Genomic DNA, 23,894 nt, shown 5'->3' on the forward strand with positions numbered 1-23,894 from the left:
CAGCATGGTTTTCTCCACTGTGATCTTGCTGTATACTCTGTTTCCCTCATCACCACACACCTTCTTCAGCTCCTCTCTGTTGAAGGGAGAAGAGCTGAGCTCCAGTGAGGATGCTAAGGTGTTGCACTGTCCTGGGAAGACACAAAGTGAGGAGAAGGTAGTTGTGCCTCATGCCAAAGGTGATCAGGCAGAGACAAGAGGGCTGGGAGCTGCTGAGGTGAAACCCCTGCACAGGACCATATCACTACCCCTGGGGCTGTGCCAAGGTGGCAGCTGCAATTCCAGTTGTATTTCAGGCTGTGGCTTTAGTTAATTATTTTTCTCCATGAAAATAGATATAAGGAAGAAAGAGAGTGAGTTCGGGCTCTGAACATCCTGGTTCTAGAGCCTAGATTTAACAAGATTGAAATCTAATTTGCAACACAGGTTCTGTAAGTAAATACAAGTGACTTGTCACCCAGTTGAGATGTTGCAAGCTCCCTCCTCCACTCCTTTCCCAATAGAGGATCAGCAGTGCATGTGGCAAGAAAGCAGCTCTTACTCTTTGCTGAATCCCTTTGCCTCCAGCCAAGCTCTGACTTCGTTGGGGCTGGACTCGAAGGTGAGGGGCACATACACTTGCTGAGGCTTTTCCACTTTGAAATTCCTGTGAGGAGGCTGAATTTTATTGTTTGTGATCTTCTTTAGCAGCTCATCATTCAGCTCATCCATATGGTGAATAAGTTCTGCAGAAATACATAGGGAATGAAATCAAGTCCTCAGTCAGAAATCCTGTTCAATCAATATGCTTTTCTGGGAATTTTTAAGAACATCAGAATGTGGCTCAGCATTTTTATTACCTCTGTGATTATACCTCAGGAAAGTGCTTTTGTGTCTTAGTTCTTAAGAACAAGCTGAAGTGCTTTGTTAGAACAATAGGTTAAGTGATGACATTCTGACCCTCAAAATTCCATATGGAACAAATGTGTACATGGACACCTCCTTGGGTTTGGAGGCTGGAGAGTGCTGGAGCAAACTGGGGGAATCTCCCCTTTCCTCCCAAGCCAAGAGTCTCCCTTCAGCTTTTGAAATCTCTCTTTCTCTTTGGGAGAACTGGGATTTCTGCAGTTCAGAGTGATGGAGAAGGATCACAAAATAACAGCCAAATGTTCTAAAAAGCTGCTTTAAGGTCTTTTTTTCTGATAAAATATCATTTTCACCCATTTTATAGACAAATTTACCTTGAAACCAGTCTGGTTGCTCATGTTTCTAACCTACCCTGTTCATCACCCCTCATTCAAAGGACACAAAACCCCACACCACCAGCAGCACAAGTTTACTTGAGGGTGTAAAACCTGACCTGGCAGTGTCCTTGCTCCCACCAGTGCTGTCAAATGGTGACAAGGGACATGGTCCCTCTTCCCTGATGTCTGGTGTTGCTGTTGGGTTTTTGCTTCAGTTTGTCATCTTCCTGGTTTTGAGCTACTTAGTTCCCTTTGGGCTGTTGAAATAAGGAAACTGCCCTACAGCCTTAGCAGCAGGTGGGGAAAACCCAGCAGAGGTCAGGGAGCAGGACTGTGTTTCTGAGAACCAGCTTCCCATTTTCCTGTGTCCCTGTGTTGCCACTGATTTTCCTCTCATCCCCTTCACTGTGGCCTGATGTGGAAGGACAGTTCTGAAAGGATCTACAGTTAGAGATATAGGTTTGAGTTCTTTTCAATCCTCTCTGCTACTTCTAGTAAGGAACTTGCTGATCCAAGTCCTCAGAGCTCCAGGTTTTGCTCCAGAGCTAAGCAGAAGTGACAGGAAGCGTGAACTGGGAGGGAGCAGCACATTCACGAATCTGCAGTGACACATTATCTAGTATCACTTTTTCCACAAAACTCCCAAAGGCTGTAGAGAATAACTCAGTGTTATTAATAGATGAGTTTCTGTGATGCTCTTCTGGGGCTTTCCATCATTCCAAAAGGACTCCTGCATCCACGAGCCCACAGTGGGATAAGGGGATGAGGTTAGCAGGGCCCTGATCTCTCTCCTGCTCTGTGACCCCATAGCATGCCCATGGTGAGGGAATGATGTGGATCTCCTACTTGGCTGGGAATTCTCTGGAACCACATGAAGAAAGAGGCCATGAGGGTGCTGCATGCGTGGCAGGAGATGAGCAAAGGAAGCAAGGGAAAGGGCTTGACCTATGTGTGTGTGGTTGCTTAGACACACTTCAATGTTTTGGTGGGGGAAAGAAACTCTGTCCTTGGGAAGAGGAGGAAGGTCAGGCTGGAAGGAGGGTTTGGGTGCTCATTTTATTGCCCTGCTTGTCCCAGGCTGCCTGAGGTGAGTCAGTGACCTCCAGGGCTGTGCTCTTGGCTCCTGTACTACCTGCAATCTCCTCCAAACCCACTGCTGGTCTATTGCTTGTACTAAAAGCTGCAGTTGAGAGGGAACACCTTGGGTAGGTGTGGGTGCACAGAGCACCCCAAGCCAGGGGAGCACAGTGAGGACACATACGTTCTTTGGCGTCCTGTGTGGAGTTGCGTGACAGCATTTCACTGCCCCATTTATCCCCGGCGTAGCTGGCAGGCATCTTGTGAGTTGGGCTGGATGGTCCATAGCCCCTGGGGCTCAGGTCTCCTTTGTACCACTGGTTAGACTGGGTAGAAAGGGGAAGAAAAAGGTGTAAGAATTTTTTTTTTGCCATGTTTTGTTTTCTTACACTTTTTGCCTCTCATCCATGGAGGAACAAACTACCATGTTCTCCCTATGGTCATCTGGAGTTGTTGAGTCCTCAGGTGGAGCTGCATGGAAGAAGTTAATTTCTGGGGATCTCACAGGAATGAACAACTCAAACCAAAGGCTGAAGATCGTGTGAGGGAATTTTCAGCCCTGGAAAACATGTCATGACCATTACAATAATGTTTGATGGTTGCTGCTGCTGCAGGTGACTACTGTCACACATGTGACTTGGCCCTGTAGCCTCTTGCTATGCAGAAATTACTGCTCACAGGAATTCCTTGGGAAGCAAAAGGATCTTCACATGAAGAGAGAACAAACAGAATCCCATAGGATGGCAAAGCCTCACTGCTCTGTAACTGGATGTTGACTGGGACCACTTCCAAGGGCCTGGAGCAGTCTGGAAAGAGTTTCTTTGACATTTAGATGAAACTAACAGAGATTTACCCACAGGCCTGCTGGGCCACCTTATGCTTTGCCCAAACTCTGCAATACCAAAGTGGGGAGGCAATTCTGTGCTTCCTTAGGGGATTTAGAGCATTCCAGCTCCACATATTTTTGTACTGCAAGGCGCAATATTCACTTAATACTCACTTGGAAGGTGTTTCCATCTGCCTCCACTCCAGTAACATGTTCCTGCTGCTGAACTGAACTGGCTGAGGGAAGAGTCTGTCTTCAATTTAACTCCCAAGAAAAACCTCAGCATTTTCATGGCAAAATTTGCTTTATGGAAAACATGAGGCTGCTGCATGGATGGGAAGGATAGGCCTTGTTTGGGAAAGGGGAAGGTGATCATGGCAAAATATGAGAGTTTTATCTTAGGGGACTCAGGAATCTCCAGGATCCTGGTTAGTCTGCTTGAGAGGGTTCATCCTGACTTGTGCCCAGCATCCTAAGAAATTCAGGGAGGTCTCATGGCAAGATTATTCCCAGAGGCTAATTGTGCCTTGCAGCTAGTGCCAGTCAGTATCACCTGAGTACAGACCTGTTCGAGCTCTTCCAGTTTGACCACATCCAGGATGCTGTAAGGGACATAACCAGCCTGCCCACTCCGGTTGAGCAGCTTCCACCACTGCTTGTTATCTTCCAACACCTGAGAGAAGGACAGAAATAGATCTGCCAGTGGGAACATGGGATTTCTGGCACACAAGACCAGGATATAGTGGAGATGGGCCCCGCTGAAGTTGCCAGAAAAACATCACAGCTGTCTGGAGCTCTCAGGGCCAATCCAGGCCTTTCCTGGAAAGCATCAGGATGAATAGGAGAGCACCTCTGGGTGATGAAGAATTCATAGTTCCTACTTAATTTGCCTGTTTCTCCTTTTCTTTCCCCAGTGACTGAGTTACTGTTTTTTGCAATAAAAATAAAGAAATAGCTCCACTTTGCACAGGAACCTTTTCCTCAGGCCACAGATCAGTGTTAGCCCAAGTCATGTCCCACATTCTCCAGCTGCCAACAGCATTGAAGTAGGAGAAAGGTTAGGGAAAAGGATGTTTTCAGAGAAAATTGCTTGAAGAGAGAGGAGTGGTGATCTCAATCAAACACAGGCCCAGGGGTGAACAGGGTACTACAGTTTTCCTGCCTCCTCATAGGAGTTAAGATGTGGCTGATACATTTCAGCTGACCCAATGCACACAGTCAGCCTGTTCCAGCTTTAGGTTTGAGCAAAACTTGGTGTAACTGCTCAGAAAACACCCAGGAGAACTGAGATGGTGGTTGTTGGCATCCTGAGATCTCTCCTGTCCCTGGAAAGGGGAGGAGGACACACCTTTTACCAAGTGTGTTCACATACCTCCAAGATTTCATCCTTCTGCACTGAGAGTTCGTTGGCATTTCGTGCGGTGAAATCATAGCGGGTTTTGGCATATCTCTTGGGCAGAGCCATTCCCTGGGCCTCAAAATTCCTGCAGGAGAGAAAACCTGGAGTTTTAATGGAGATCCAGGAATGGTGCTGGCAGGAGTGTTTGTGCTCGGGGGGCCAGTGTTCCTTTGCTGCTCTTTGGAGGAAGATTTTCATCCCTTATTTTAGTGCAGTATCTTGCGTTTGGGAACAAACCAGAAAATAAAAAGCTGTAGGGTCTTGGCCTTTTTGCAGGGCTTTCGAGGCTGCTGCTGTCAGGGTTGGAGAAAATACTGCCTGGGTGGACAGACTAAGCAGGAACCAAACACCCTGGGAAAAATGAGGTGTGAAACCCTCCTGTCCTGATCAGTGGAAACAACTGCTCCAGATGCCAGAGCAGGGAGAAGCTGGGGGAAGGGTAATTGAAAGTGAGAGCAGGCAGAACAGGCTGGAAATCTGTGGGGTTTTCACCAGGCAGTGCTGAGCTGCTGACACAAGAGTTCTGCAGGTTCCCAGGAAAAGTCAGTTTGAATGTTCCTATTCTAAGATGTATTAGGGGAGTGTAGGGGGAGGATAAATTCATTCATGTGTTTGCTTTGGGATTTCTGACACCAGACTGTGTGGTTTTCCATGTGCAATTGGCTTTTTGTTTGAAGAGAGACAAAATAAACATGTCAGGTTGTTGAAAATGGTGAAAAATATTGAATGAAAGGGTTTTTTTGACCCAAACTGAAATGGTTTATTTTTTCATGTGTTTGGGGTTTTTTTACCTGGGTTAGGAATATTTAGCAGATCTCATCTTTTCTTCTCCAGTTGAGTGTAGTGTTAATTTTAATGCCTAAAATGTTTGCTGTGTGGAAAAGTGTCTTGCCTTGTGTATAAGGGCAGGTAGGAACTGTTTCGATGCTCTATCCATGGATCTTTTTGCTTAGGGTTGGTTTGATGCTGCACCTGTGGCTGCAGTGTTGTCTCTGGTTCACTTGACTTAGGTCTAGTCACACCCCTGTGTAATATTAGAGCTGTGATTCCGCAGTGGGGGGAGCCTGAAGCAATCAAATTGAAACCAGCAGTCCACAAAGGGAGCAGTGGCCTTGCCCAGCAGTGCCCTGAAGGCAGGGAGGGGGAGGAGAGCCTGAGTTAGGTCGAAATTACTACTTTTGGCGCATTCCAGAAGGTAAATGAGTCACGAGGGAGGAGTCTGAGGCCAATGTGTACATGATGTGCACCTGGATCGGGCACAAGCGACCTGTGCTGAATGTGGTACTGCCTGGGGCTTTCATGACACTTCTGTGCAGCCCAGAGCCCTGCTGTAAATAACTGATACTGATGTGTGGGTATTTTCAGGGTCTCTGGGCTAGAAAACTACTTCAAACTACTCTGAAAAGGCATGAGTACAGCTGGGAAATATCTGTCCCGGGACTGTGATCTTGGCAAACATCTGGGCAGGCTCTGCTGAGGTTTGCTCAGTGCTGGAGAAGGGGCTAAGCACATCCTCAGTTTTAGCATCTGCTTCAGTGCATTAACTTTGATTTTTGTTTTTCAATTATTATTTTCTTTATCCATAAGGAAAACTTGCTGTTGTTTACAGTAAACAGGAGCAACACTTATCCCAGGAGGAGAGAGATCCTCATCTGCTTTATGAGCCCATGCTGCGATGAGACTGGGCGGTGTCTCAGGAGATGTCACCTTGCCCTAAGGCACCCTGATAATTCCTATTCCAAGGATCCATACTGCTGTTTATAGTTTGCCTGTGCTGACAGAGATGGAAATGTTTCTCTACATGTGTTGTCTGCCAGTTATTAAAATCAGACTTAAATCTTCTCATGTAAACTTGGTGTCAAATCACTGCAAAGCAGAGTATGGCAGAGAGTTCATGTGGAATTTGGGAAGAGTTTGGTGAAACTTGGAGATCTTGTGACAATTTCCAAGGGATGAGCTCATGGAAATGAGCAAGTGAATGAAGAGTCTCTGAACTTCGAGTAAAAAGGGCTTTCATGAAGGTTTTATATCACTAAGTAGTGATGGAAAATAAGCAGTGGGGCAGTTAAAAGAGGGAAGATCCCTCTTGGAAGAAAACCTGAGGCAAAGGGATGGCCTGGTTGGTTTAGGGTTGGGAACTGAATTTTCCAAGACTTCTGAAGAAAGGGGCATGATTTTTCCCACATTTTCAGGATTTATCTTATTAAGAAGAGTTGTCTGGAATCAATGCCCTGTCAGTTTCCTGATGGAGAGGTGTGCAGGAGCAGAACATATTGTTTTATTCAGCCTCTAATCGGTGTTTTTCCCTGTGGCTGTGTCTAAAGCAAAAAGAGGAGCAGTGAAACAAAATTCCTCTCTCAGCTAAACTGTTTTCCATGCAGTGCTGTGGAGGTTGGGCTGCTCTTTCCCAGCACTGTGTTTTCCACAGCAGAAGGCCTGTGTGTGCCCTTGCCTGAGTGCAGGTTCTGTCTGTGCAAGCTGTGGTGGTTTAGGATGAGCAGAGAGATCCTAAAGCAGGTCCAGAGGAGGTCATGGACATGCTCTGAGGGCTGAAGCACCTCTGCTACAAAGATAGGCTGATAGAACTGGGGATGTTCAGCATGGAGAAGAGAAGGCTCTGGGGAAACCTTAGAGCCCCTTCCAGTGCCTAAAGGAGCTCCAAGAGAGCTGGAGAGGGACTTTGGAGAAGGGCATGGAGTGAAAGGACAATGGGAATGGCCTTCAGCTGAAGGAGGGTTTGATGGGATATTGGGAAGGAATTCTTCCCTGTGAGGGTGCTGAGGCACTGGCACAGGTTGCCTAGAGAAGCTGTGGCTGCTCCATCCCCGGAAGTGTTCAAGGCCAGATTGAATAGGGCTTGGAGCAACCTGGGCTAGTGGATTCTAAGGTCTCTAAAGATATGGAGAGCATAAGTGCAGTGCAGCATCTTTGGCGCCTGATCCTGGCTTTCCTGAAGATTATTAGTAGTGGCAGAGTTGTCTCCAGGATGCTGTGCTGGTTTGAGCTGAAGTAGAGTTAATTTTCTTCATAGAGGCTTCATAGGGAAAGTTAACCCTACTTCAGCTCAAACCAGCACAGATGCCCAGACATGCCTGTGTTGGATATGTGTCCACGTGTGCCCATGAGGTTCTGAGCAGAGACTGAGGCACTGGGTGGTGTGGATAGGATACATCACCTATTTACATGCTGAGTGACATTCTGTTTGAAGGCATCCACAGCTTGTGTCTGCTCAGTCTTCAGTGAGGAGTTCCGGTACGGATATCCATTGGCTGAGGAGAGCTGGAAAGGCAGACATGGAGTCAGCATTAACAGGAAAGGGGAAAGCTGTATCAGAGAAAAGGAGAGGGACAGTGGTAGATGAGTCGTGGCTGGAAGCTTCTGGTCACGATGAGGTGCACACCAAAATGTTCCCCAGGCAAACCTCTATCCATGGAGCAGAATCGCAGTGTAGTATCCTACTGCCTTTGATCAGGAGAGGCTGACTACTGCCACCCTTCTCTGGCCTGATTTTCCTTCTGTATTTAACTGCAGTGACCAGATCCAACTGACAACATGTTGCACAGCACCACAAACCCCACAGACCCATCTCTCCGGAAAATGGGGAGGGAGGGAGAAAAGCAAAAGAAGAGAGGGTGACTGGGGATACAGGACTAACCTCCTCTTGCAAGTGTCCAATGTCGATTTCCCAGGGAGCTCCACGGAAGATTTCTATGGGTGGTTCCCAGCCGTTGCGGAATTTGGGGATGTAGGTGGGGATGTTTGCATCTCGGGGCCACTCAGCTCTAGGACATGAAGTGGGAACACGTGGTGAACTTTCACAAGCAATGTGTCTCTGAGGGCATGTCAGGGAGAAGCAGGAGCAACAGGGCATCCAGCACCTCCTCTGCCTGGGGATCCTGGTGAGCTGGGAACTGTGTCCTCACCTGGATCTGGTCCATGTCTCCCCCAGGGATTCCCAGAGGTTTATCTCTTTGGGTGTCAGGTGTCCTCTGAGGAAATCTGTGGCGTCTCTAGACAGAAGTGGGCTGACAACAGACCTGGCAAGCTCGGGGCCACCACAGCTAGTGATGATCTGCATTAGACACAAACACACACAAACATGAGAGATTCGCAGGAAACTGACAAAGCATCAAACCAAAGGAACAGAAATCAAAGACAAAGCTGAGCCTTAGATCAGCTCAGTCATCTCAACAAACAACAGCCTAAGTCTTTCAAGGACACTGGACAGTTTGGAGGGACAGGAATTTTCTGACAGGAGTCAAGGCAAGGTCTGATCTAAAAATGAGCTGCGGTTGGTGATAGGATACATCACAAACTGTCACTTCAAAAAATGCGAAATATCCTGCTATATCTCTGTCCTTTCTGGCTCCTTTTCCAAGTTGGGATTTCTGCTTCCTATTTTCAATGCAAATATTGAGCCATGTTTGCCTAAAGGTGAGATCAGGCAGATTCCCAATGAGAACCACAGCTGGTTGGCAGTTTTGTTCACAGTGAGGTTTTATTAATGGGGTAGAAAGATTTGTATTTGCAGGGGGTTGTGTGTTTACTTCAAGCTGGAAATTGGATCAGATGCTGGAAACAACCAGAGTTGCTTCTGGATGTTCCTGAGAAAGCTGTAGCCAGGTGTGAGCAGTTTTCTAGCCCTTCTGCACATCTATCTCCTTGTAAGTGTGAATTAGAAATGAAAAGTGAGTTCCCAGTATGATCTGGGAATAGGATTTACCACTTCCAAAGGCCCAAATAGGAAATGCACCAACTCTGAAGCGCTGGGATTCTGGATATGCTTCCTTAGTTTGGCCTGGAAAGAGAAAGGAAACAGTTTAACCCTAACCTAAGCGTCTTCTGTCACATGGAGGGATTGCTGCTGGCTGATGAGTAAGTGATTGGGGAGGAGGAATAATTCATTTTTATTTTGTGCCCATTTCTAATTCCTGAGGAATTTCTAGAGGGCTGGAATACCTGCCCTGTGCCACCAGTCTCTGAAGCAATTTTTAGCAGATGCAGAAAAACTTGGCTTACTTTGAAAGTCTTGGTGAGGGAAGGCCTCTTGCAGAGCTGAAAATCTCACTGTTCCAGTAAGGGAAAACAACACAGCAAGTGTTTTGAGGGTCCCTTGACAAAGTGCTGACAAGGAAAACTCTCCACCAGCGTCTTGCCTGTGGCACCCAGAGCTGCCCTGGCCACTGAAATGCTCCAAATCCAATGGTATTTGGAGTAAGTTGTGGTGGAATGGAGGAGAAAACTCTTAGGATTAATTAACTGAAAGGATTGGGTTTCATTAGCAGCAATGAGCTGGGCTGTGGGGAGAAACCACTTCAGTCTGTGCTTCCTTTCAGCTCTTTCTTGTGTCCTGTGCTCCTGGCATTGCGGCCATGGAAAACAGGCTCTGTCCTCCCTACTGAAATGCAAAGCATTTTAAATGCTGGTGATTAAACATTAATGTGGAGTGGAAAGTGTGAAACAACTGATGGCAACACCTGACTAAGTGAAATGGCACTTCACAAGGACTTTGCAGCCATGTGCTGTGTAACGTGGCAGTGCTCCACCATGAATTCCCAGCTCTCTCTCCCAAATCTCCTCTGCATTCAACCAGGGCTCTTGTCTGGAGATCAGCTGCTCTTTCTGATCCCCAACAGGCACAAATTATTCATATATGCTTCAAAACACTGGGGCTTGGTGTTCTGCACTAAGGTTCTTTACAATTTCTGTGGTTTCCTTACTAATAACTTCTTGGGAAGGATCTTATAGGATGTGTTTGCTGGGAAAGTTTGGTCAGAAGGGACAGAATTCCTTCTGGTCTCACACACTTCACTAAGCAGAGCTGGCAGCACTGGGAACATCTCTATGCTCCTGCTTTTCATTCCCTTCTTAATACAGAGGGTCTTCCAGGGGAGAAAGAGAGAAGCCAGGAATATGAGGGCAATGGGAGTTGTCAGTTATTGTCAACCAGAGGCTTCCCAGGCCTGGATCTGAAAAGACTGAGGTGTTGCAACCCTCTGGCTGCTCAATCCCATCCTGGACTTCATTTTAGTTTTGGTTGAACAATTTGGCCCAAGAAACCTGCATGAGCCTGACACAATGTTGTCCTGTGTTCTGGAGCACCTGGACTTCACACCTTTGTCCCTAGGTAGTGTTTCCAGTTCAAATTTCACTCCAAAGACTTTCTTTTGGGATACTTTCTCCCTGACACTGCATAGGATGGGACCTTCCCCTGTGCCTTACCAAGAGGTTAAAAGCCAGTTTGGTCTTCTGGAAGCAGTCGATGAACTCGGCCTCGCCTGGGGGTCTTGCTCGCAGGGTCAGCATGCCCTCTGCCATGAGAAGGTGTGGAGAAGGACATGTTAGTTACAGCATCCCTTTGGGAAAGCTTCATCATGCTGGCAGGCAGAAGACAGCAATAATGGCTTCTGAAGACTGGGACTACTCAAAATCAAGGATTCAAGGAAAGCCAAATGTCTCTCTGTGTGTTGGAAGCCTCACGAGGCTGTATGCTCCACAGCAGGTCCCCATGGACCAGGAGCACCTTCCAACTGGTGTGGCTGCTGCATCCATTTGGCCTTGCTGGGATGTGAGCTCAGGTGTCCCCCCAACTCCAATCCATGCCCCTGTGTTTGTTCCAGCTACTGTACCTGCTGGCCCTTTCTTCTTGTTCTTCTTCCCTTTCTTCCTTTGGTTGAGCTGCCGGAATGCCTCTGCAGCCTTCTGAAGCCGAGCGACAAACACCTCAATGTCATCCAGAGTGCAGTTCAGGATTTGCTGTGAGGACAGAAACCCAACAGACCAAGGTGAAACTGGGCCCAGGCCACACACAGCTGGGAGCCCGAATCCCAGAGCCTGCTGCATTTCCTGGAAGAATGCACAGAATTGCCAGTCCAGCCATGAAATGGTGCTGAATTCATCACTTTCCAAACACAAAGCTGGGCCTGGCTGTGTGCTGTACTTATCAATGTGACAAGTGACCCCTGCTAATGGATGGCTGGAAAATAACCCAAGACTGGGCTGTGGGCTGGGGAGGAGCAGACCTGGAATCAGCAGAGCTGCCTCAGGTCAGAGGATGTTGTAACTGACCCAGTGATGGAGCTTGGCTTTTGGTCACAGTTTGGAGAATGACCAGATCATGCATTAAATGCTCACAGAGGAGCCCCTTACTCCCTGCATCTCTTCTCCCTCTCCTCCTGCCTATGGGCTGTGCACTGCTCCTGTAACTCACCGTTTCCTTTTCAATCTTCTGTGCTAATATGGCTCGGGACTCTTCGTGGTCATGGGAGCCAGAGCTTCGTCGGTCATAGTCTGCAAATGAGGGAGAGGAAAAGATACTCACTATCAGAGGTTGAAAACAGGCTCCAGTAAAGGCCCACACTGTGATAACTTTCAGCTTGGGTGCTTTTTCTGGGTTAGGAGGGCACTTAAGAGGATCACCACAAGCAGGTGATGATCAAAGTTGTTGATTAAAACTTCCAAGGTCACAGCACCTGCCTGCCAACCCCTGTGTCGGCACACTGCCTGTTTTCAGTGTATCATAAGGAGCAGCCTGCAGAGACCTGCCAGCCCCAGTCTCCAGCTGCTATGAGTCACCAACTCCTGTGTCTTTGATGGATCTATGCTGAGGAGCTGAAGAACCAGATATAAAGTGTGATTACATTAACTCTCACCCTCTCTTCTAATCCTCCAGCTCTCCACAGGAGCCCTTCTTCTCCCAGAGGTTCCAGTTTAACCAAATAGGAGTTGAAAAGGAAGAAATACACCCTGGAGGGGCTGGAAAGCAGCATGCCAGGAATTCTGCATGATGGATATTCAGGCAGGCCAGTGCACAAATCAGCATTTTTATACAAACTCGTGTGCAGTCTCTCAAGTGTTTTTAATAGGTGTTAAAAACAATCATCCTGCAAAAAACCCAACCCACAGGCACCTCCCAGCTTCCAGAAGACACATACTCGGGGACAGGGGGATATTTCAGTGAGAACAATTGCTGGGGTGGCCTCTTGTGAAAAGAAAAACCTGTCAGCTCAGTGAAATGGGGTTTGAAAGGGCCAACACAGCAGGATGTACTGACAGGAGACCTGGGGAAGCAGCTTTGGCAAAGGACCATGAAAAATACACATTGTTTTTAAGTGTGGAGATGAAGTGATTAGTTTTGACAGGTTTTGCAGAAAAAGCAATAACGTGTGTTTTGTAGGAGAAGCAATCTCAGCAAACAGGCATCACTCAAGGCTTTCTCCTGTCATCTGCTTTCATGTGCCCTCAGATCCAGAAATCCTGCCTGGGTAACTGCCCAGCTCTGCTGATGTAAGCAGTGTGAGCTCAGCTCTGTGCTGAGCACCCTGGGAAGGGCAGAGGTGAGGGTAGCTGCTCTGCATCACGGTATAGATGTTTATAATGGTCCAGCTCAGAGATACAGATATTCCTTTCATGATGCACAACGGGACCTGAAATAACCTCTCCTGAGTCTGGGAGTCAGAGCAGGTGCTTGGCTTCAGATCCTATCCTGGGGAAAGGAGTGTTTTGGAGTTTCTTGGAGAATTCATGGAAACCATTTGATTTCTAGGGATGAAGTCTTGGCTCCTGTGAGGTCAGGAGAGACAGGAATTTGCCTTTCTGACCAGGTCTGTCTTGTCTGTACCAGATCACCAGAGCCTGGTTCAAACTTCATGTGATGGCTCAGTTTTATGAGGGCCTTTTGCTTATTTTGGGAATTTCAGTATCCCTGAATGACAGGTGTTGTTGCAAGCAGTTTCTAGTAGGTTTGGTGTTGAGCAGAAGATGCCACCTGCCAGCCCAGTGCATATAGCACTTGTTATTTCCACAACAGCCCACTTCAGGAGGGCTAGCTGTCTGGGTTAATGAGTCTCCCATTGCAGGACAGACTTGCAGAGTGCTCCCAGTACCTGGCTCATACTGGGAAGGAGGTGCCACCCGGTTCCTGTTCATCGCTGAGCCTCGCGTGTCGTGCTGGATTGGGATGGGAGCTGGTCCTTGCGGTGGGGGGAGGATGGATTGTCTCTGCTTGATCTTTTCTTGGTTTGCTCTGCAAAGGCAATGACACAGAACAACCTCCTAGTGGCTGCCGCTCCTGTTTCCAAGAGACTGGAGTGTTAATACACCGTGGGATACTCCCATGCTGTATTCTGCAACACTTACTTGAGTGTCTGTGGCCGTATCTTCTTCCCATGCTTGTAGTCTGCCAGGGCACTTTCTATGTCCTCATGGACCATCTCCGCCTCAAAGAGAAAACAGAGATGTTTTTAAAGGCTTGGATTGGGGAAGGATTGAGGGCTCAAAGAGGGCAAAGGAAGAAGGGGCTGGCAGACAGCAAGGAACACATTTTGTTCAAGGAGGAAGGCTCTGCTCACCTCCACCTCGTCACAGTTGAAGAAGTGGATGTCAGGTTTGTGCTGCTCTGAGTCCTGGCACACCAGGAGGAGGATGGAGGAATAGCGCATCTGATTCAGCACGGTCTGGCAGTGCTGCACTGTCTGCAGAGGGAAGTCCTCCAGCTCCTCCTAGAAGAGAAGGAGACAAAGGTCAGGCAATAGGGAATTATTGGACTGAAAGCGAATCATCCTGTGCAGGAACTCCTGGGCTGATATTCTTCAGCTTGTCATTGCTAAAACCACCCCTCTCCCATGCTGCAGAGATGACTCTAACCCAGGAGTGGATTTTGGCAGTGATTAGCCCTTGTTTGGGTTCCTTAGCACTTGCCCTGTTCCAGGCAGAACAGGAAGGTCACCCACTGCACCCTTTCAGTCTGTGGGTCACCCTCACAGAGCTCTGGGTACCTGTGATTCACAGTCCAGCAGCCGGATGGACTTGTCATTCACTTGCAGCAGCATCTCCTGTGTCCAGATCTTCTCTTTGGAGTTGAGCTGGATTAGTTTCCGGATAGCATCATCCACTGTCACGATGGACTCACTCTTGTCCATGATGAAGGTGGCCAAGTGCTGAAGTTGGGGAGGGAAAGGAATAAAAAACAGGTGAAAAATGTTTGATGGTGTGTGTAAATCAGTGGTGAAAGCATCGCTAAAGGCTTCAACTACTGCTTGTAGTTCTTCAGGGCTCAGGCATGAAGGAGTTGCTGCACAAAGCAGTTCTGGTTGCTGGTACCAGCCTGGCCATGGCAGTAAAAGATTTGGGTTTCGCAACGGCTTTTCATAACCAGTTTCACCACTTGCATATTAATCTCATCCTATTGATTTCAGCAGCTCTGGCTGCTGTCCAGCAGTGCAAATGCTTCATACACATGAGTTACTCCCATGGCTGTTCTGAAACTGGCTTGGAGGTTTAAATACAGCAGTGAAGCTTCACTTGCCAAGGTAAAAGCACTTGCAATGTACTTGTCTCGTGTAGCACACCTGCCTGTGTGGGGTATGCACCAGGCAAGGAGCTCATGCAAGTCATGGGCAAGTGTTACTTCTCTGTGCCAAGTGGGATCCCCATAACGTGTGGGGTACCCTGCTATGGGGACAGCTGCTCCAGAGAGCTTCCGTTCCTCAATGCCTGAAAGAGAGCTCCAAACCTGCGAGATGACTCTTACACCGTTAATCTCCCCTCAGGGTTAGTGTTACCTTTCCCCTAAACTTACCCAAAGCAACCCTTGTGGTGGTGCAAATTGACATTGCTGATTGTAAGAAGGGATTTTTTTGCTGCCTGTCTCTGTCCTGCACTGTGGTTTTGCTAGATTATCCGGTTTTTCCTACCTGCCTTCACCTGTCCTACATACCCAGCCCAGGGCTCTTCCCACCACCAGCCTGGCTTCCACACTGTCCTCCCCTCCTGTGCTGCCCTGTATGTGCACTTGCAGCCTAGCTGAGGTGTGACCATCCAAAATGCTTTCCCATCCCTGCTCCATGGGAAGGGAATGCTGGGTAGGGAATCGCAGGGAGTCAGCTGTGGAAAGGAGAAACGTGTCACATCCAAACGGTGTTCATCTCCTAGCAGTGTGTGAAGGCCACTCCAAAAATCCAGCTGACTGCTCGGCAGCAGGTGAGAGCAAGCGTTGCTCCTGGTGGATGGGAGAACTGGATGTGCCTGCCAGCAGAGGGGACTGCAGGGCAGGAAAAGCTGGGACTCAGCAGCTGGGCTGTTTGCTGAGCTGCTGTCCCTGTGCCAGTGACTGCACAGCCAGGCTGCGTGTTCAGGTGACAACAGGGAAGGGAAAAAATTTGGAAGGAAAAGGAAATGATCCTGTTTCATCTTGTTCCTTCTGCTGGCAGCTGTGTTCCTAGTGAGAAGGGAAGGAATGAATGTTGGGGTATGATACAGACTGGATGGATCTGAGGGGAATGTGTGCACTTGGAGCATGGAGCCTTGGATAGCTGTGATGAAGCACAGGCAAGAACTGTTGTTGCAATTAGCTCCAGACAAGGTGGATGCAGGGAAAGGCTTGGATTTTAATCACTGACTGACAGAAAGGGCTGAGTCTGTAAACATGCTGATGGGAATCCGGGGTTGGTAGGGCTTGTTAGATAATTCACAAGGACTGGAGGAAGGAGCAGAGAAGAACACAAACACTGTAGGGTGCAAGACCCATTCCTGTGTTCATAAAGCACAGGTATGGGGTGAGGCACTGTCTAAATAAAGCTCCTGGCAGGTGTGTGAGCTGAGATTAGCCATGCAATCACGTATGAAAAGCACACTGGGGTGTATGTTACTGTAATTGTAAAATGGTTCACCAAAAGGTATTTGCAGAGTCAATATTATCTGTGCAGAGGTGACAAGCTCTCTGCTTTCAGAGCAGTGAGGAGAACTGGTTTGCACAGGATGATGGGAATTCTTCTCTCTTCTAGTATTTTAATCACCAGCTTGACAAGCTTCATAAATTCCTTTGTTGTTTACTGTTAATTTTTGTGGAGGAAAAAGCTGCTTGTCTGACTCAGACTCATTAGAGTATTATTTATTTGCCATTTTTTTTAGATACTGGGGGGGAGCAGCTTGGCTGCTGTCTTTACCTTATCAAAACATCTATATTCACATAGAGCAGCTTTTCTCAGAACGGGCAACGAGTCCATCCACCAATAAACCTTGGTCAGATTCCTTCAAAGGGTATAAAATGCCTCCTGTGAGGAAACCTCATTGCCTGCCACTGCAGTCCTGTTTGCCTTGGTCAAAGTTCAGGGGAGAGACTCACAAGTGGGTGGCATGCAGCATCATTAATGAAGAATTCATCTCCATGTCACTGTTTAAAGTCCCTTCTCTGCCTCCCTGACTGATGGGGCAGCTGGCAGGGCCACCAATGGGGCAACTAGACATTGAGATAGTTTCTGTGACGGAAACCAGGACCTCTTTCCAAACAGGCATTTTAGAAGTCTAACTTTAGACTTTCAAAGGGCCCCATCTGCTAGATATGAACCTCATGAAGAGTTTCCCTGCCTCACCTTGCCCAGTTTTCAGTGCTGAGTGGCCCAGCTGGCCCCAGACAGGCACCTCTGTCCCCATGGTGGCCTGTCCCAGCGTGTTGCATTACAGGCATGGCCAAGCCCAGCGTGGCCAGGCTGGCTCCCCGGTTTGGACTAGATGTCTGTGACACTGGGAGATGGGTTTGGCTTATTGCCTGTCATGGGTGAAGGGTTTTGAGTTACTTGAGAGGACACAGTAGCCGGGGAGAGCTGAAAGTTGATAGTGGATGTAGTCTCTGTTGTTTGGGCAGATGAGTTCCTGTAACCAGCACAGGAACTCTGCTTTTAACCTGTCTGTGCTGTGCATTTCCTCTTTCCTTGTGCAGAATTCCCTTGTCTTTTTAACACTTCCCAGCCCCCCATTCTCCTCTACCCATTACTCAAGACTTTAATTGTAAGGAAATTCTCAACTCTTCTTTGGCCTCATGAAGCTCCAGGACACACGAAACTCTCTGCACTACCAGCACCTATCAGTGACCTTGGCCTCTCAGCCCCTGAACACTCCGTGGTGTGCTCACCTGGACGTGGTACTGGGAAGTCTCGTGCATGATGACATTGGAGTTGGAGTATTTTTTCCTTTGTTCTGTAAAAAAATAGAAGAAAACGAGTGTTCATTGTTTGTCTGTGTATGAGGGTCTGAGAATTACAGCTCTGCAGTCTCTGTGGCAGTCTCTGAGCTTGCAGCTTCGATTGGAATATTGGGAATAATAAGAGATACTAATTTTTTTTAGAAGGATTGGCAGATTGAGTGTATAGAATACAAATTATATCCCTTTGTGCTGCTGCTAATTTGGTTCCTGGGGGTCAGCACCGTTTGTGCAGCAAATGAAACATAGTGTAAAGGAAAGCCCCAGACAAGGAATGGTTAGGAAAGCTTTTGGGAGAGGGCTGGGGGGGTGAGGAGTGGCTTGAGAAGGCTGGCAGGAGGCCAGAAGGAAAAGTCTAACCACAACCCACCAGTTTGGACACAACAGCCCTCTGACTCGTCCTCCAGAAGAGCCCTTTGTGCTACTGGGTACTTTCAGTTTCCTTTCCTGCATTCCCTGGGAAGCCACAGTAAAGGCTGTTGTTACAGGTAGGAAAGGCTGCTGGGATCAGCCAGAAATCCTTGTTTCTGTGAGGCAACAAATCCCCATTACTTCCTGCATTTCTTACTGGAAAGCAGCTGTAAGGAGTAATTAAGAAAAAATTGCTTGAAATTCCATGAGGCTATTGAACATAATCCTCTAAGAATTTACCCTGCCAGCTCTTACTTGCTGTTCAATTGGCCCTGGCCCAGGAATTCCTTATAAATGCTTTGCTTGAATAGTAGCGGAGAAACTGTCCAGGCCCAAAGGAATCCTGGAGCATCCAGGCTGGAAACATCCCCCAGGCCAAGAGAGGACATCCTTGGGTTTTAAAGAAGTGCATATTGATCTTAGTTTACTTGTGGTTACTCATAGCTCTCCTTAATGCCTTCTCAGAGGTGTTGGCATCTGTCTTGTTTCCCCTTTTCTTTGAACATGGAATATGTGGCCTCATTTAACAAACTTCACATTACTGAGGCTGGCACCTAGAAAATCTATGTCCACATGGACACTAATTCCACCAGTTTTCAAATGCATTAAAAAAAGATGTTTTGGTGAAGAGGTGAGCTGCCAGGAGCTAACATACCTTAGAGGCACCGATTGCCAGGATTCCTGCCAATGTCCCTGTGGGTAACATGCAGCTTCATGCCTAGATCTGTCCTGCAGATGGGATGGGATTTGGGGCCAGCCCCTCTAGTCCCTGGAATGCTCCTGTTTCAACTTCCTTTGCTTTACCTCACATCTAGTAGGAATTTGGCATTTCTTTGGCTGTCCTAAAATCGGAGTGCTGGCAGGGAGGGTGGTTAAAACCCGTCCATGACTGAACCAGCTCCAGCCTCTCAGGTATATTGGACTCTGGGTTTTAATGGCTTTAAGCTGAAAGACGGGAGATTTAGATTGGATTTGGGGACGAAATTCTTCTCTGTGAGGGCAGTGAGGTGCTGGCACAGGTTGCCCAGAGCAGCTGTGGCTGCTCCACTCCTGGAAGTGTTCAAGGCCAGGTTAGACAGGGCTTGGAACAATGTGAGCTAGTGGAAGGTGTCCCTGCCCGTGGCAAGGGTAGACCTGGATGAGTTTTAAGGTCCCTTCCAACCTAAACCATTCCAGGAGTCTTTGGCACTGTTTCCTCGTTCAGTGTCTGTCAGGTGCTCTAACTCCCACAACCTGCCCTGGTTTGGGTCAGGCAGATGGAAAAATGGAGTTGGAATCAGGGCCTGGGACACGTGCAGGTGTGCAGCATGATTCCCCTTTGGCTTCCACCTTGGAAGTGTGAGCTTTTCCCCTCAGATTCCCCCTGCATCTGTTATATTTTGACTTCTCCTTGGCTTCCACGGGAGAAGGAGTTAGGATCAGCTCGCGCACTGCGGGCACTGCCAGCAGGTGTCTCTCCAGAACAAGCACTGCCTTTCCTTGGGATTTACCTTAGGGATTTCACCTTTCTCCTTGGCCAAGAGAAGAGCTTTTAAATCGAGCTCCTGATGGTACATAGGGCTGAGCACTGGTGCAGTCCTGCCCACGGCTGCAGGAGCGTGCTGAGTACCCAGAGATATCCCAGAGACAGCAAACGTGGAAAGAGCTGCTGCTCTCATTTGGAGCCTGTATTCAAGCTGATTTCCAAAGCTTTTTAACACTTGTCTAACACTCTCTAAGGCTGAGTAGTGCCGTGAGCTTGGCAGGACACCCAAGTACTTCACACCTTGTATCTCTGCCCGTGGCTGCCCTGTGCTTTGCCTCTGGCTGAGTCCTGGTAGCCCTGAAGTGGCTGCTGTTCCGAAGTAGAAACGGTGGGAACGCTAATTTACTGGTGGGAGAGATGGCAAAGGCATTAATGGAGACTGCAGCTCTCCAAGCTGGTGTCTCATACACCACCAGCCCCAACTCGGAGGTGGAGTGAGCATAGCTGAGGGGGAAGGACCTCAGACATGCAGCCCAGCTCAGCCATTCCAGAGTGACCTTGAATAAATGAACTAACATTGCAGCATGGCCACTTCCCACCTGAAGGCTCAGTGGCATTTTCTGTTTGCTGGGTGCTTTAATTGCAGCCTGTCCTACTTGGAATGTGGGGCAAGGTCTGGGGCAGGGCACAGGCAGTGCATCCCATAGGGATTCAGGGCTGATGTGAGGCACTCTATTTCTCTCAGTAACCTCAATTCCTTCCCCAAGCATTCCTTGTGTAAATAGATGACACTAATGGAAATGAGAACACCTCATCCATGTGGGATGGAGACAGATTTGGATTTTAAGACATCCCATCCCCTCCTTTTAAAATGGGAGTGCAAAAGGCTGAAGTGGGTGGTCTGGAACAAAGGGGTTTTACATTAGGACAGACAAGTATCTCCAGCCCTGAGAGGAAGGGTGCAGAGCTGCAACAGGAGCTGGCAGTCCATGAGGAAGAGAAGGAATACCAGGGGGATGAGGTTTCCAGAGGGAGGCTAGCACAGGGCTGTGTTCCTGGTAGGAGAACAGCCCATGGAGCTGTAGCAGTGGTCAGGGCTGCAGTTGGTTGCCCTCAGACTCTCTGGGGTCCCCTCCAATGCCTTTGCCCCTTCTTCCAAGCTCAAAGAAGCTGCACACATCACATATCTCAGCATGCACCTCTGAGAAAATGTTTGGAGAAGCCTCTAGAAATTTTGGGACTGGTCAAAACCTCAGAGCTCTGCATAGGCCAACTTCGATCTCCTATACGCAGTGAGTGTAGAGAGCACAGGTCCCTTCAGCCATGTGCAGCCTTTTCCAGACAGCAGCAAGCCCTGGGACAGGGAGAAATGCAGATGTTTCCCCTCCCTCTGTTGATTTTCCCTGGGGGAATTTCTGCATTACCTCCAAGAGTCACAGAACTAGAACAAAGTGCCTCTATTTTATCTCATGACGCCATTCACGTGAGGTCCCAGAAGCTGCCCAGGACGAGAAATGGGGTGGTTCTTCATATTCTCCTTCCTGTCCCTTTCTTTAAGATGTCTGCTTATTCCTTCTCCTGAAATCCCTTCTGTCTCCTTGGCTTCTACCTGGTCCCCACACCCATGGAAACTTTTTTGTTTGTGTTTCCTCCTGGCATCCACAGATGTAGCCACTAGGTCTGGAAGCAGTCAGGCTTTCTGGGGACAGCAGGGTGCCAAAACATTGAAATCTCCTGCTTGCCTAGCACTTATTTTGGTTTAAACACAGGGAGAATTAAAGGTCCGGGCTGCAGATCACAAAGGAATCAGTCTTGGGCCACATCAATCTGAGGAGTGTGGCTCCTTTAAAGAAAGAGGGGTTTGGGCTTGTTTACTTCCAAACAATGTGGTGAAACCCTGCAGAGTTTCCCATGACGCTTCACTATTTGCCTTAGCTTAAATCTGGCTCTGGTTGTGCTGGGCTGATCCCAATATGCTTTTAGGAAGAAATTCTTTGCTGTGAGGGAGGTGAGGCACTGGCACAGGCTGTCCAGAGAAGCTGTGGCTGCCCCATCCTGGAAGTGTTCCAGGCCAGTTTGGATGGGGCTTGGAGCAACCTGGGCTAGTGGAAGGTGTCACTGTCCCTGGAAGGGGATGGAGCTGGATGGGCTTTAAGATCCCTCCCAACCCAAACCATTCCCAGATTCTATGATTTTACAAATGAGGCCTTCAGGGAGATCTGTGAGTATTTGACTCTTGGATCAAGGGAGATCCTTTCCCTTGAATAGAACTCCCTTGGCCAGAAAGACTTCAGAAATCAGGTCAGCTGTCCTGCGTGGCTCCCACCCTGCCCTTCTGCACAGCCCTGTCCTTGAGCTGCTGAATGTTGTATGAATGAACGTTGGCTCATTAGCAGCAGCAGCTAATTTCCTCCTGGTTCATCTGACACCTCATACTAGGGCACTTGGCATTTCTACAAAATCCTGGAATGGAGAAGACCTTTGTGTGTTATCCAACCCCTAACCTGGCCCCAGGAGGCCGAGAATTTGCATAACCCCCATGTGATAAATGAGCATTGCAGGAATATAGTGATGCTTTTCCCCAAATTAGCTCAGACACCAATCTGCACTTCTGTGTGTGTCCTGCTGTGACCTTCAGAGGCTGTGGGGGACTCTGGATATAACACAGGCTGGGGTGCAAAGGGCAAGGAGAGCTCCAGGGCTGTGGCACCAGTACAGCAAACATCCGAAGGTGATAAAGTTGGCACGAGCCCCAGTGACCACCATTGTCCTTTTCCCCTTCTGTCTGCCAAGAGAGCCAAAGAGATGGGAAAACAATACAGCTTTGTCCTGTCCTTTTGGTGTCTGGCAAGGGCATTCCTAGCATGGGGATCCTGGTTCCTCTGAGGAAGGTGGCTGGTGGCATCCACTGTGGCCTCAGAAGCAGTCGAGCTGATCCCAAACACTTGCTGTATGAATGGCATGGGTGATCCAGAAAGTTTTGAATGATTTGAGCATGGATGACACGTGAGCACACTCTGGTAAATTGCCTCATCTCTTGCCTCTCAGGATTTGGCCCAGTGATCCCTAAGACACTTCTCTGAGGGGGAAAAAAACCCCTATAAATAACTACTTAATGGAATTCACTTCAGTCCTTTCCTAACCAAGTCAGAAAACTGGTGGGGAAAACTTCAGAGAATGTTATCTATCACTGGTATAAACTGTGCTTTGGGAATGATGCTTCCCACTGGCACCAGTGAGGAAATGGGAGAAGCTCAGACCACTGTAGAGGTGCAAAGTGGATTTTACCTCAGGGCTGGGCTGAAATCCCAGTGATGACGCTAAAACCTTGGCTGGAAGGGAGAGTGTCCTGTTTGGCTTTATGTTAAGGAGTGGAAGGGATGAGAGAGAGTAACAAATGAGGGAAAAAAAAGCAGGATTGATGCACACCCTGGAGGGACAGGGTTATCAGCTTGGTCCAGGAAGCCAAACCACATCTTTAGTGCCAAGGTCTCAAGATACTATTTCTTTCTATCCATCTCCTTTCTGAACTCCTCTAAACCAAAACTCTCCTGTGCAGGGCCAAAGTCAGTTGTGGTGTAAACAGGTGTCTCTGGCAAATGAAGGCAGTTACTCTGGAGCTGCGGGGCCTCCACCACCCCTCCACGCACATCCTTCACTGATTAATTAGGGAGTTTTATCACACAGGATCCTCCCTGATCCTCCCCAGCTCTCCCTGTATTTGTTTCCAGCCGTTGCTTGGCAGAAGGCACAGCAGAATATGGGGGATGGACAATTATGGAGCAGTCTGTGAGGAACCAGAGAGTTATCTGCTCTGTTTTCCTTGAGCTGACTGAGCTGGTGGCTGTGGCACCAGGAATCTCTGTCTGGGGCAGCTCTCATTCATGACTGGTGTGCTAGGACGGATCTGGAAGCTCTTGGAGTGAATGAACAGGGATCTGGAAGCTCTTGGAGGGAATGAACAGGGATCTGGAAGCTCTTGGAGGGAATGAAGAGACTCTCATTGAGGAGTGAATGGGCTGTGGCAGCAGGGAGCAGCTTTATCGCCGCTGCCGAATTCCTCCAGGGCACGCTCCAGGGCACCCTCCTGGGGCCACAGCTCAGCCCCAGGTACTCACATTCCTGGTTTATTAGCTGAAGACACAGCCCACTCCAGAAAAGCAAATAAAAAGCTGAGCCACCCCCCAGGTTGTGCAAGGACTGAGTCCATGGAGGAACACTGTGTGTTTGTGCCTGGTGTGCCAGGAGTGCCGTGTGTACAGCGGCACCGTGTCCACTGGGCAGCATCCAGGGCTGCTTGGAGAGGGATAACTGGGATACTGAGGAGCTACAGGGGAAGCTCGTGGGTACATATGTTCCTTTTTGCCTTTAGAACCAGAGCTGGAAGAAATCTGCCTAATTATCTTTCACCAAACAACTCAAAGTGGTGTTTCAGGGCTGGCAGTGGAGGGGATGAGGAATTAATGGCTTGGGCAAGGAGGCTAGATCTTTGCTGGACCTCCGGCTTTCTCTCC

The 23,894-nt window shown here is 48.4% G+C and overlaps 1 protein-coding gene across 1 annotated transcript in view; it reads right to left on the reverse strand.

Annotated features, from left to right (window-relative positions):
* LOC103802910 (epidermal growth factor receptor kinase substrate 8-like protein 2) overlaps positions 1-23,894 on the reverse strand; it is a 28,350-nt gene that overhangs the window by 424 nt on the left and 4,032 nt on the right. The window contains 18 exon segments of the mRNA XM_009075441.1: positions 3-81; positions 83-131; positions 542-725; positions 2,485-2,626; positions 3,692-3,799; positions 4,499-4,610; positions 7,701-7,804; positions 8,181-8,307; positions 8,449-8,597; positions 9,249-9,323; positions 10,748-10,836; positions 11,155-11,281; positions 11,736-11,815; positions 13,411-13,550; positions 13,664-13,743; positions 13,876-14,025; positions 14,302-14,463; positions 17,436-17,500. Coding sequence (XP_009073689.1) covers positions 3-81; positions 83-131; positions 542-725; positions 2,485-2,626; positions 3,692-3,799; positions 4,499-4,610; positions 7,701-7,804; positions 8,181-8,307; positions 8,449-8,597; positions 9,249-9,323; positions 10,748-10,836; positions 11,155-11,281; positions 11,736-11,815; positions 13,411-13,550; positions 13,664-13,743; positions 13,876-14,025; positions 14,302-14,463; positions 17,436-17,500 — 2,022 coding nt within the window.

Source organism: Acanthisitta chloris, unplaced genomic scaffold (assembly GCF_000695815.1).
Source record: "Acanthisitta chloris isolate BGI_N310 unplaced genomic scaffold, ASM69581v1 scaffold26655, whole genome shotgun sequence".
Taxonomy (NCBI): domain Eukaryota; kingdom Metazoa; phylum Chordata; class Aves; order Passeriformes; family Acanthisittidae; genus Acanthisitta; species Acanthisitta chloris.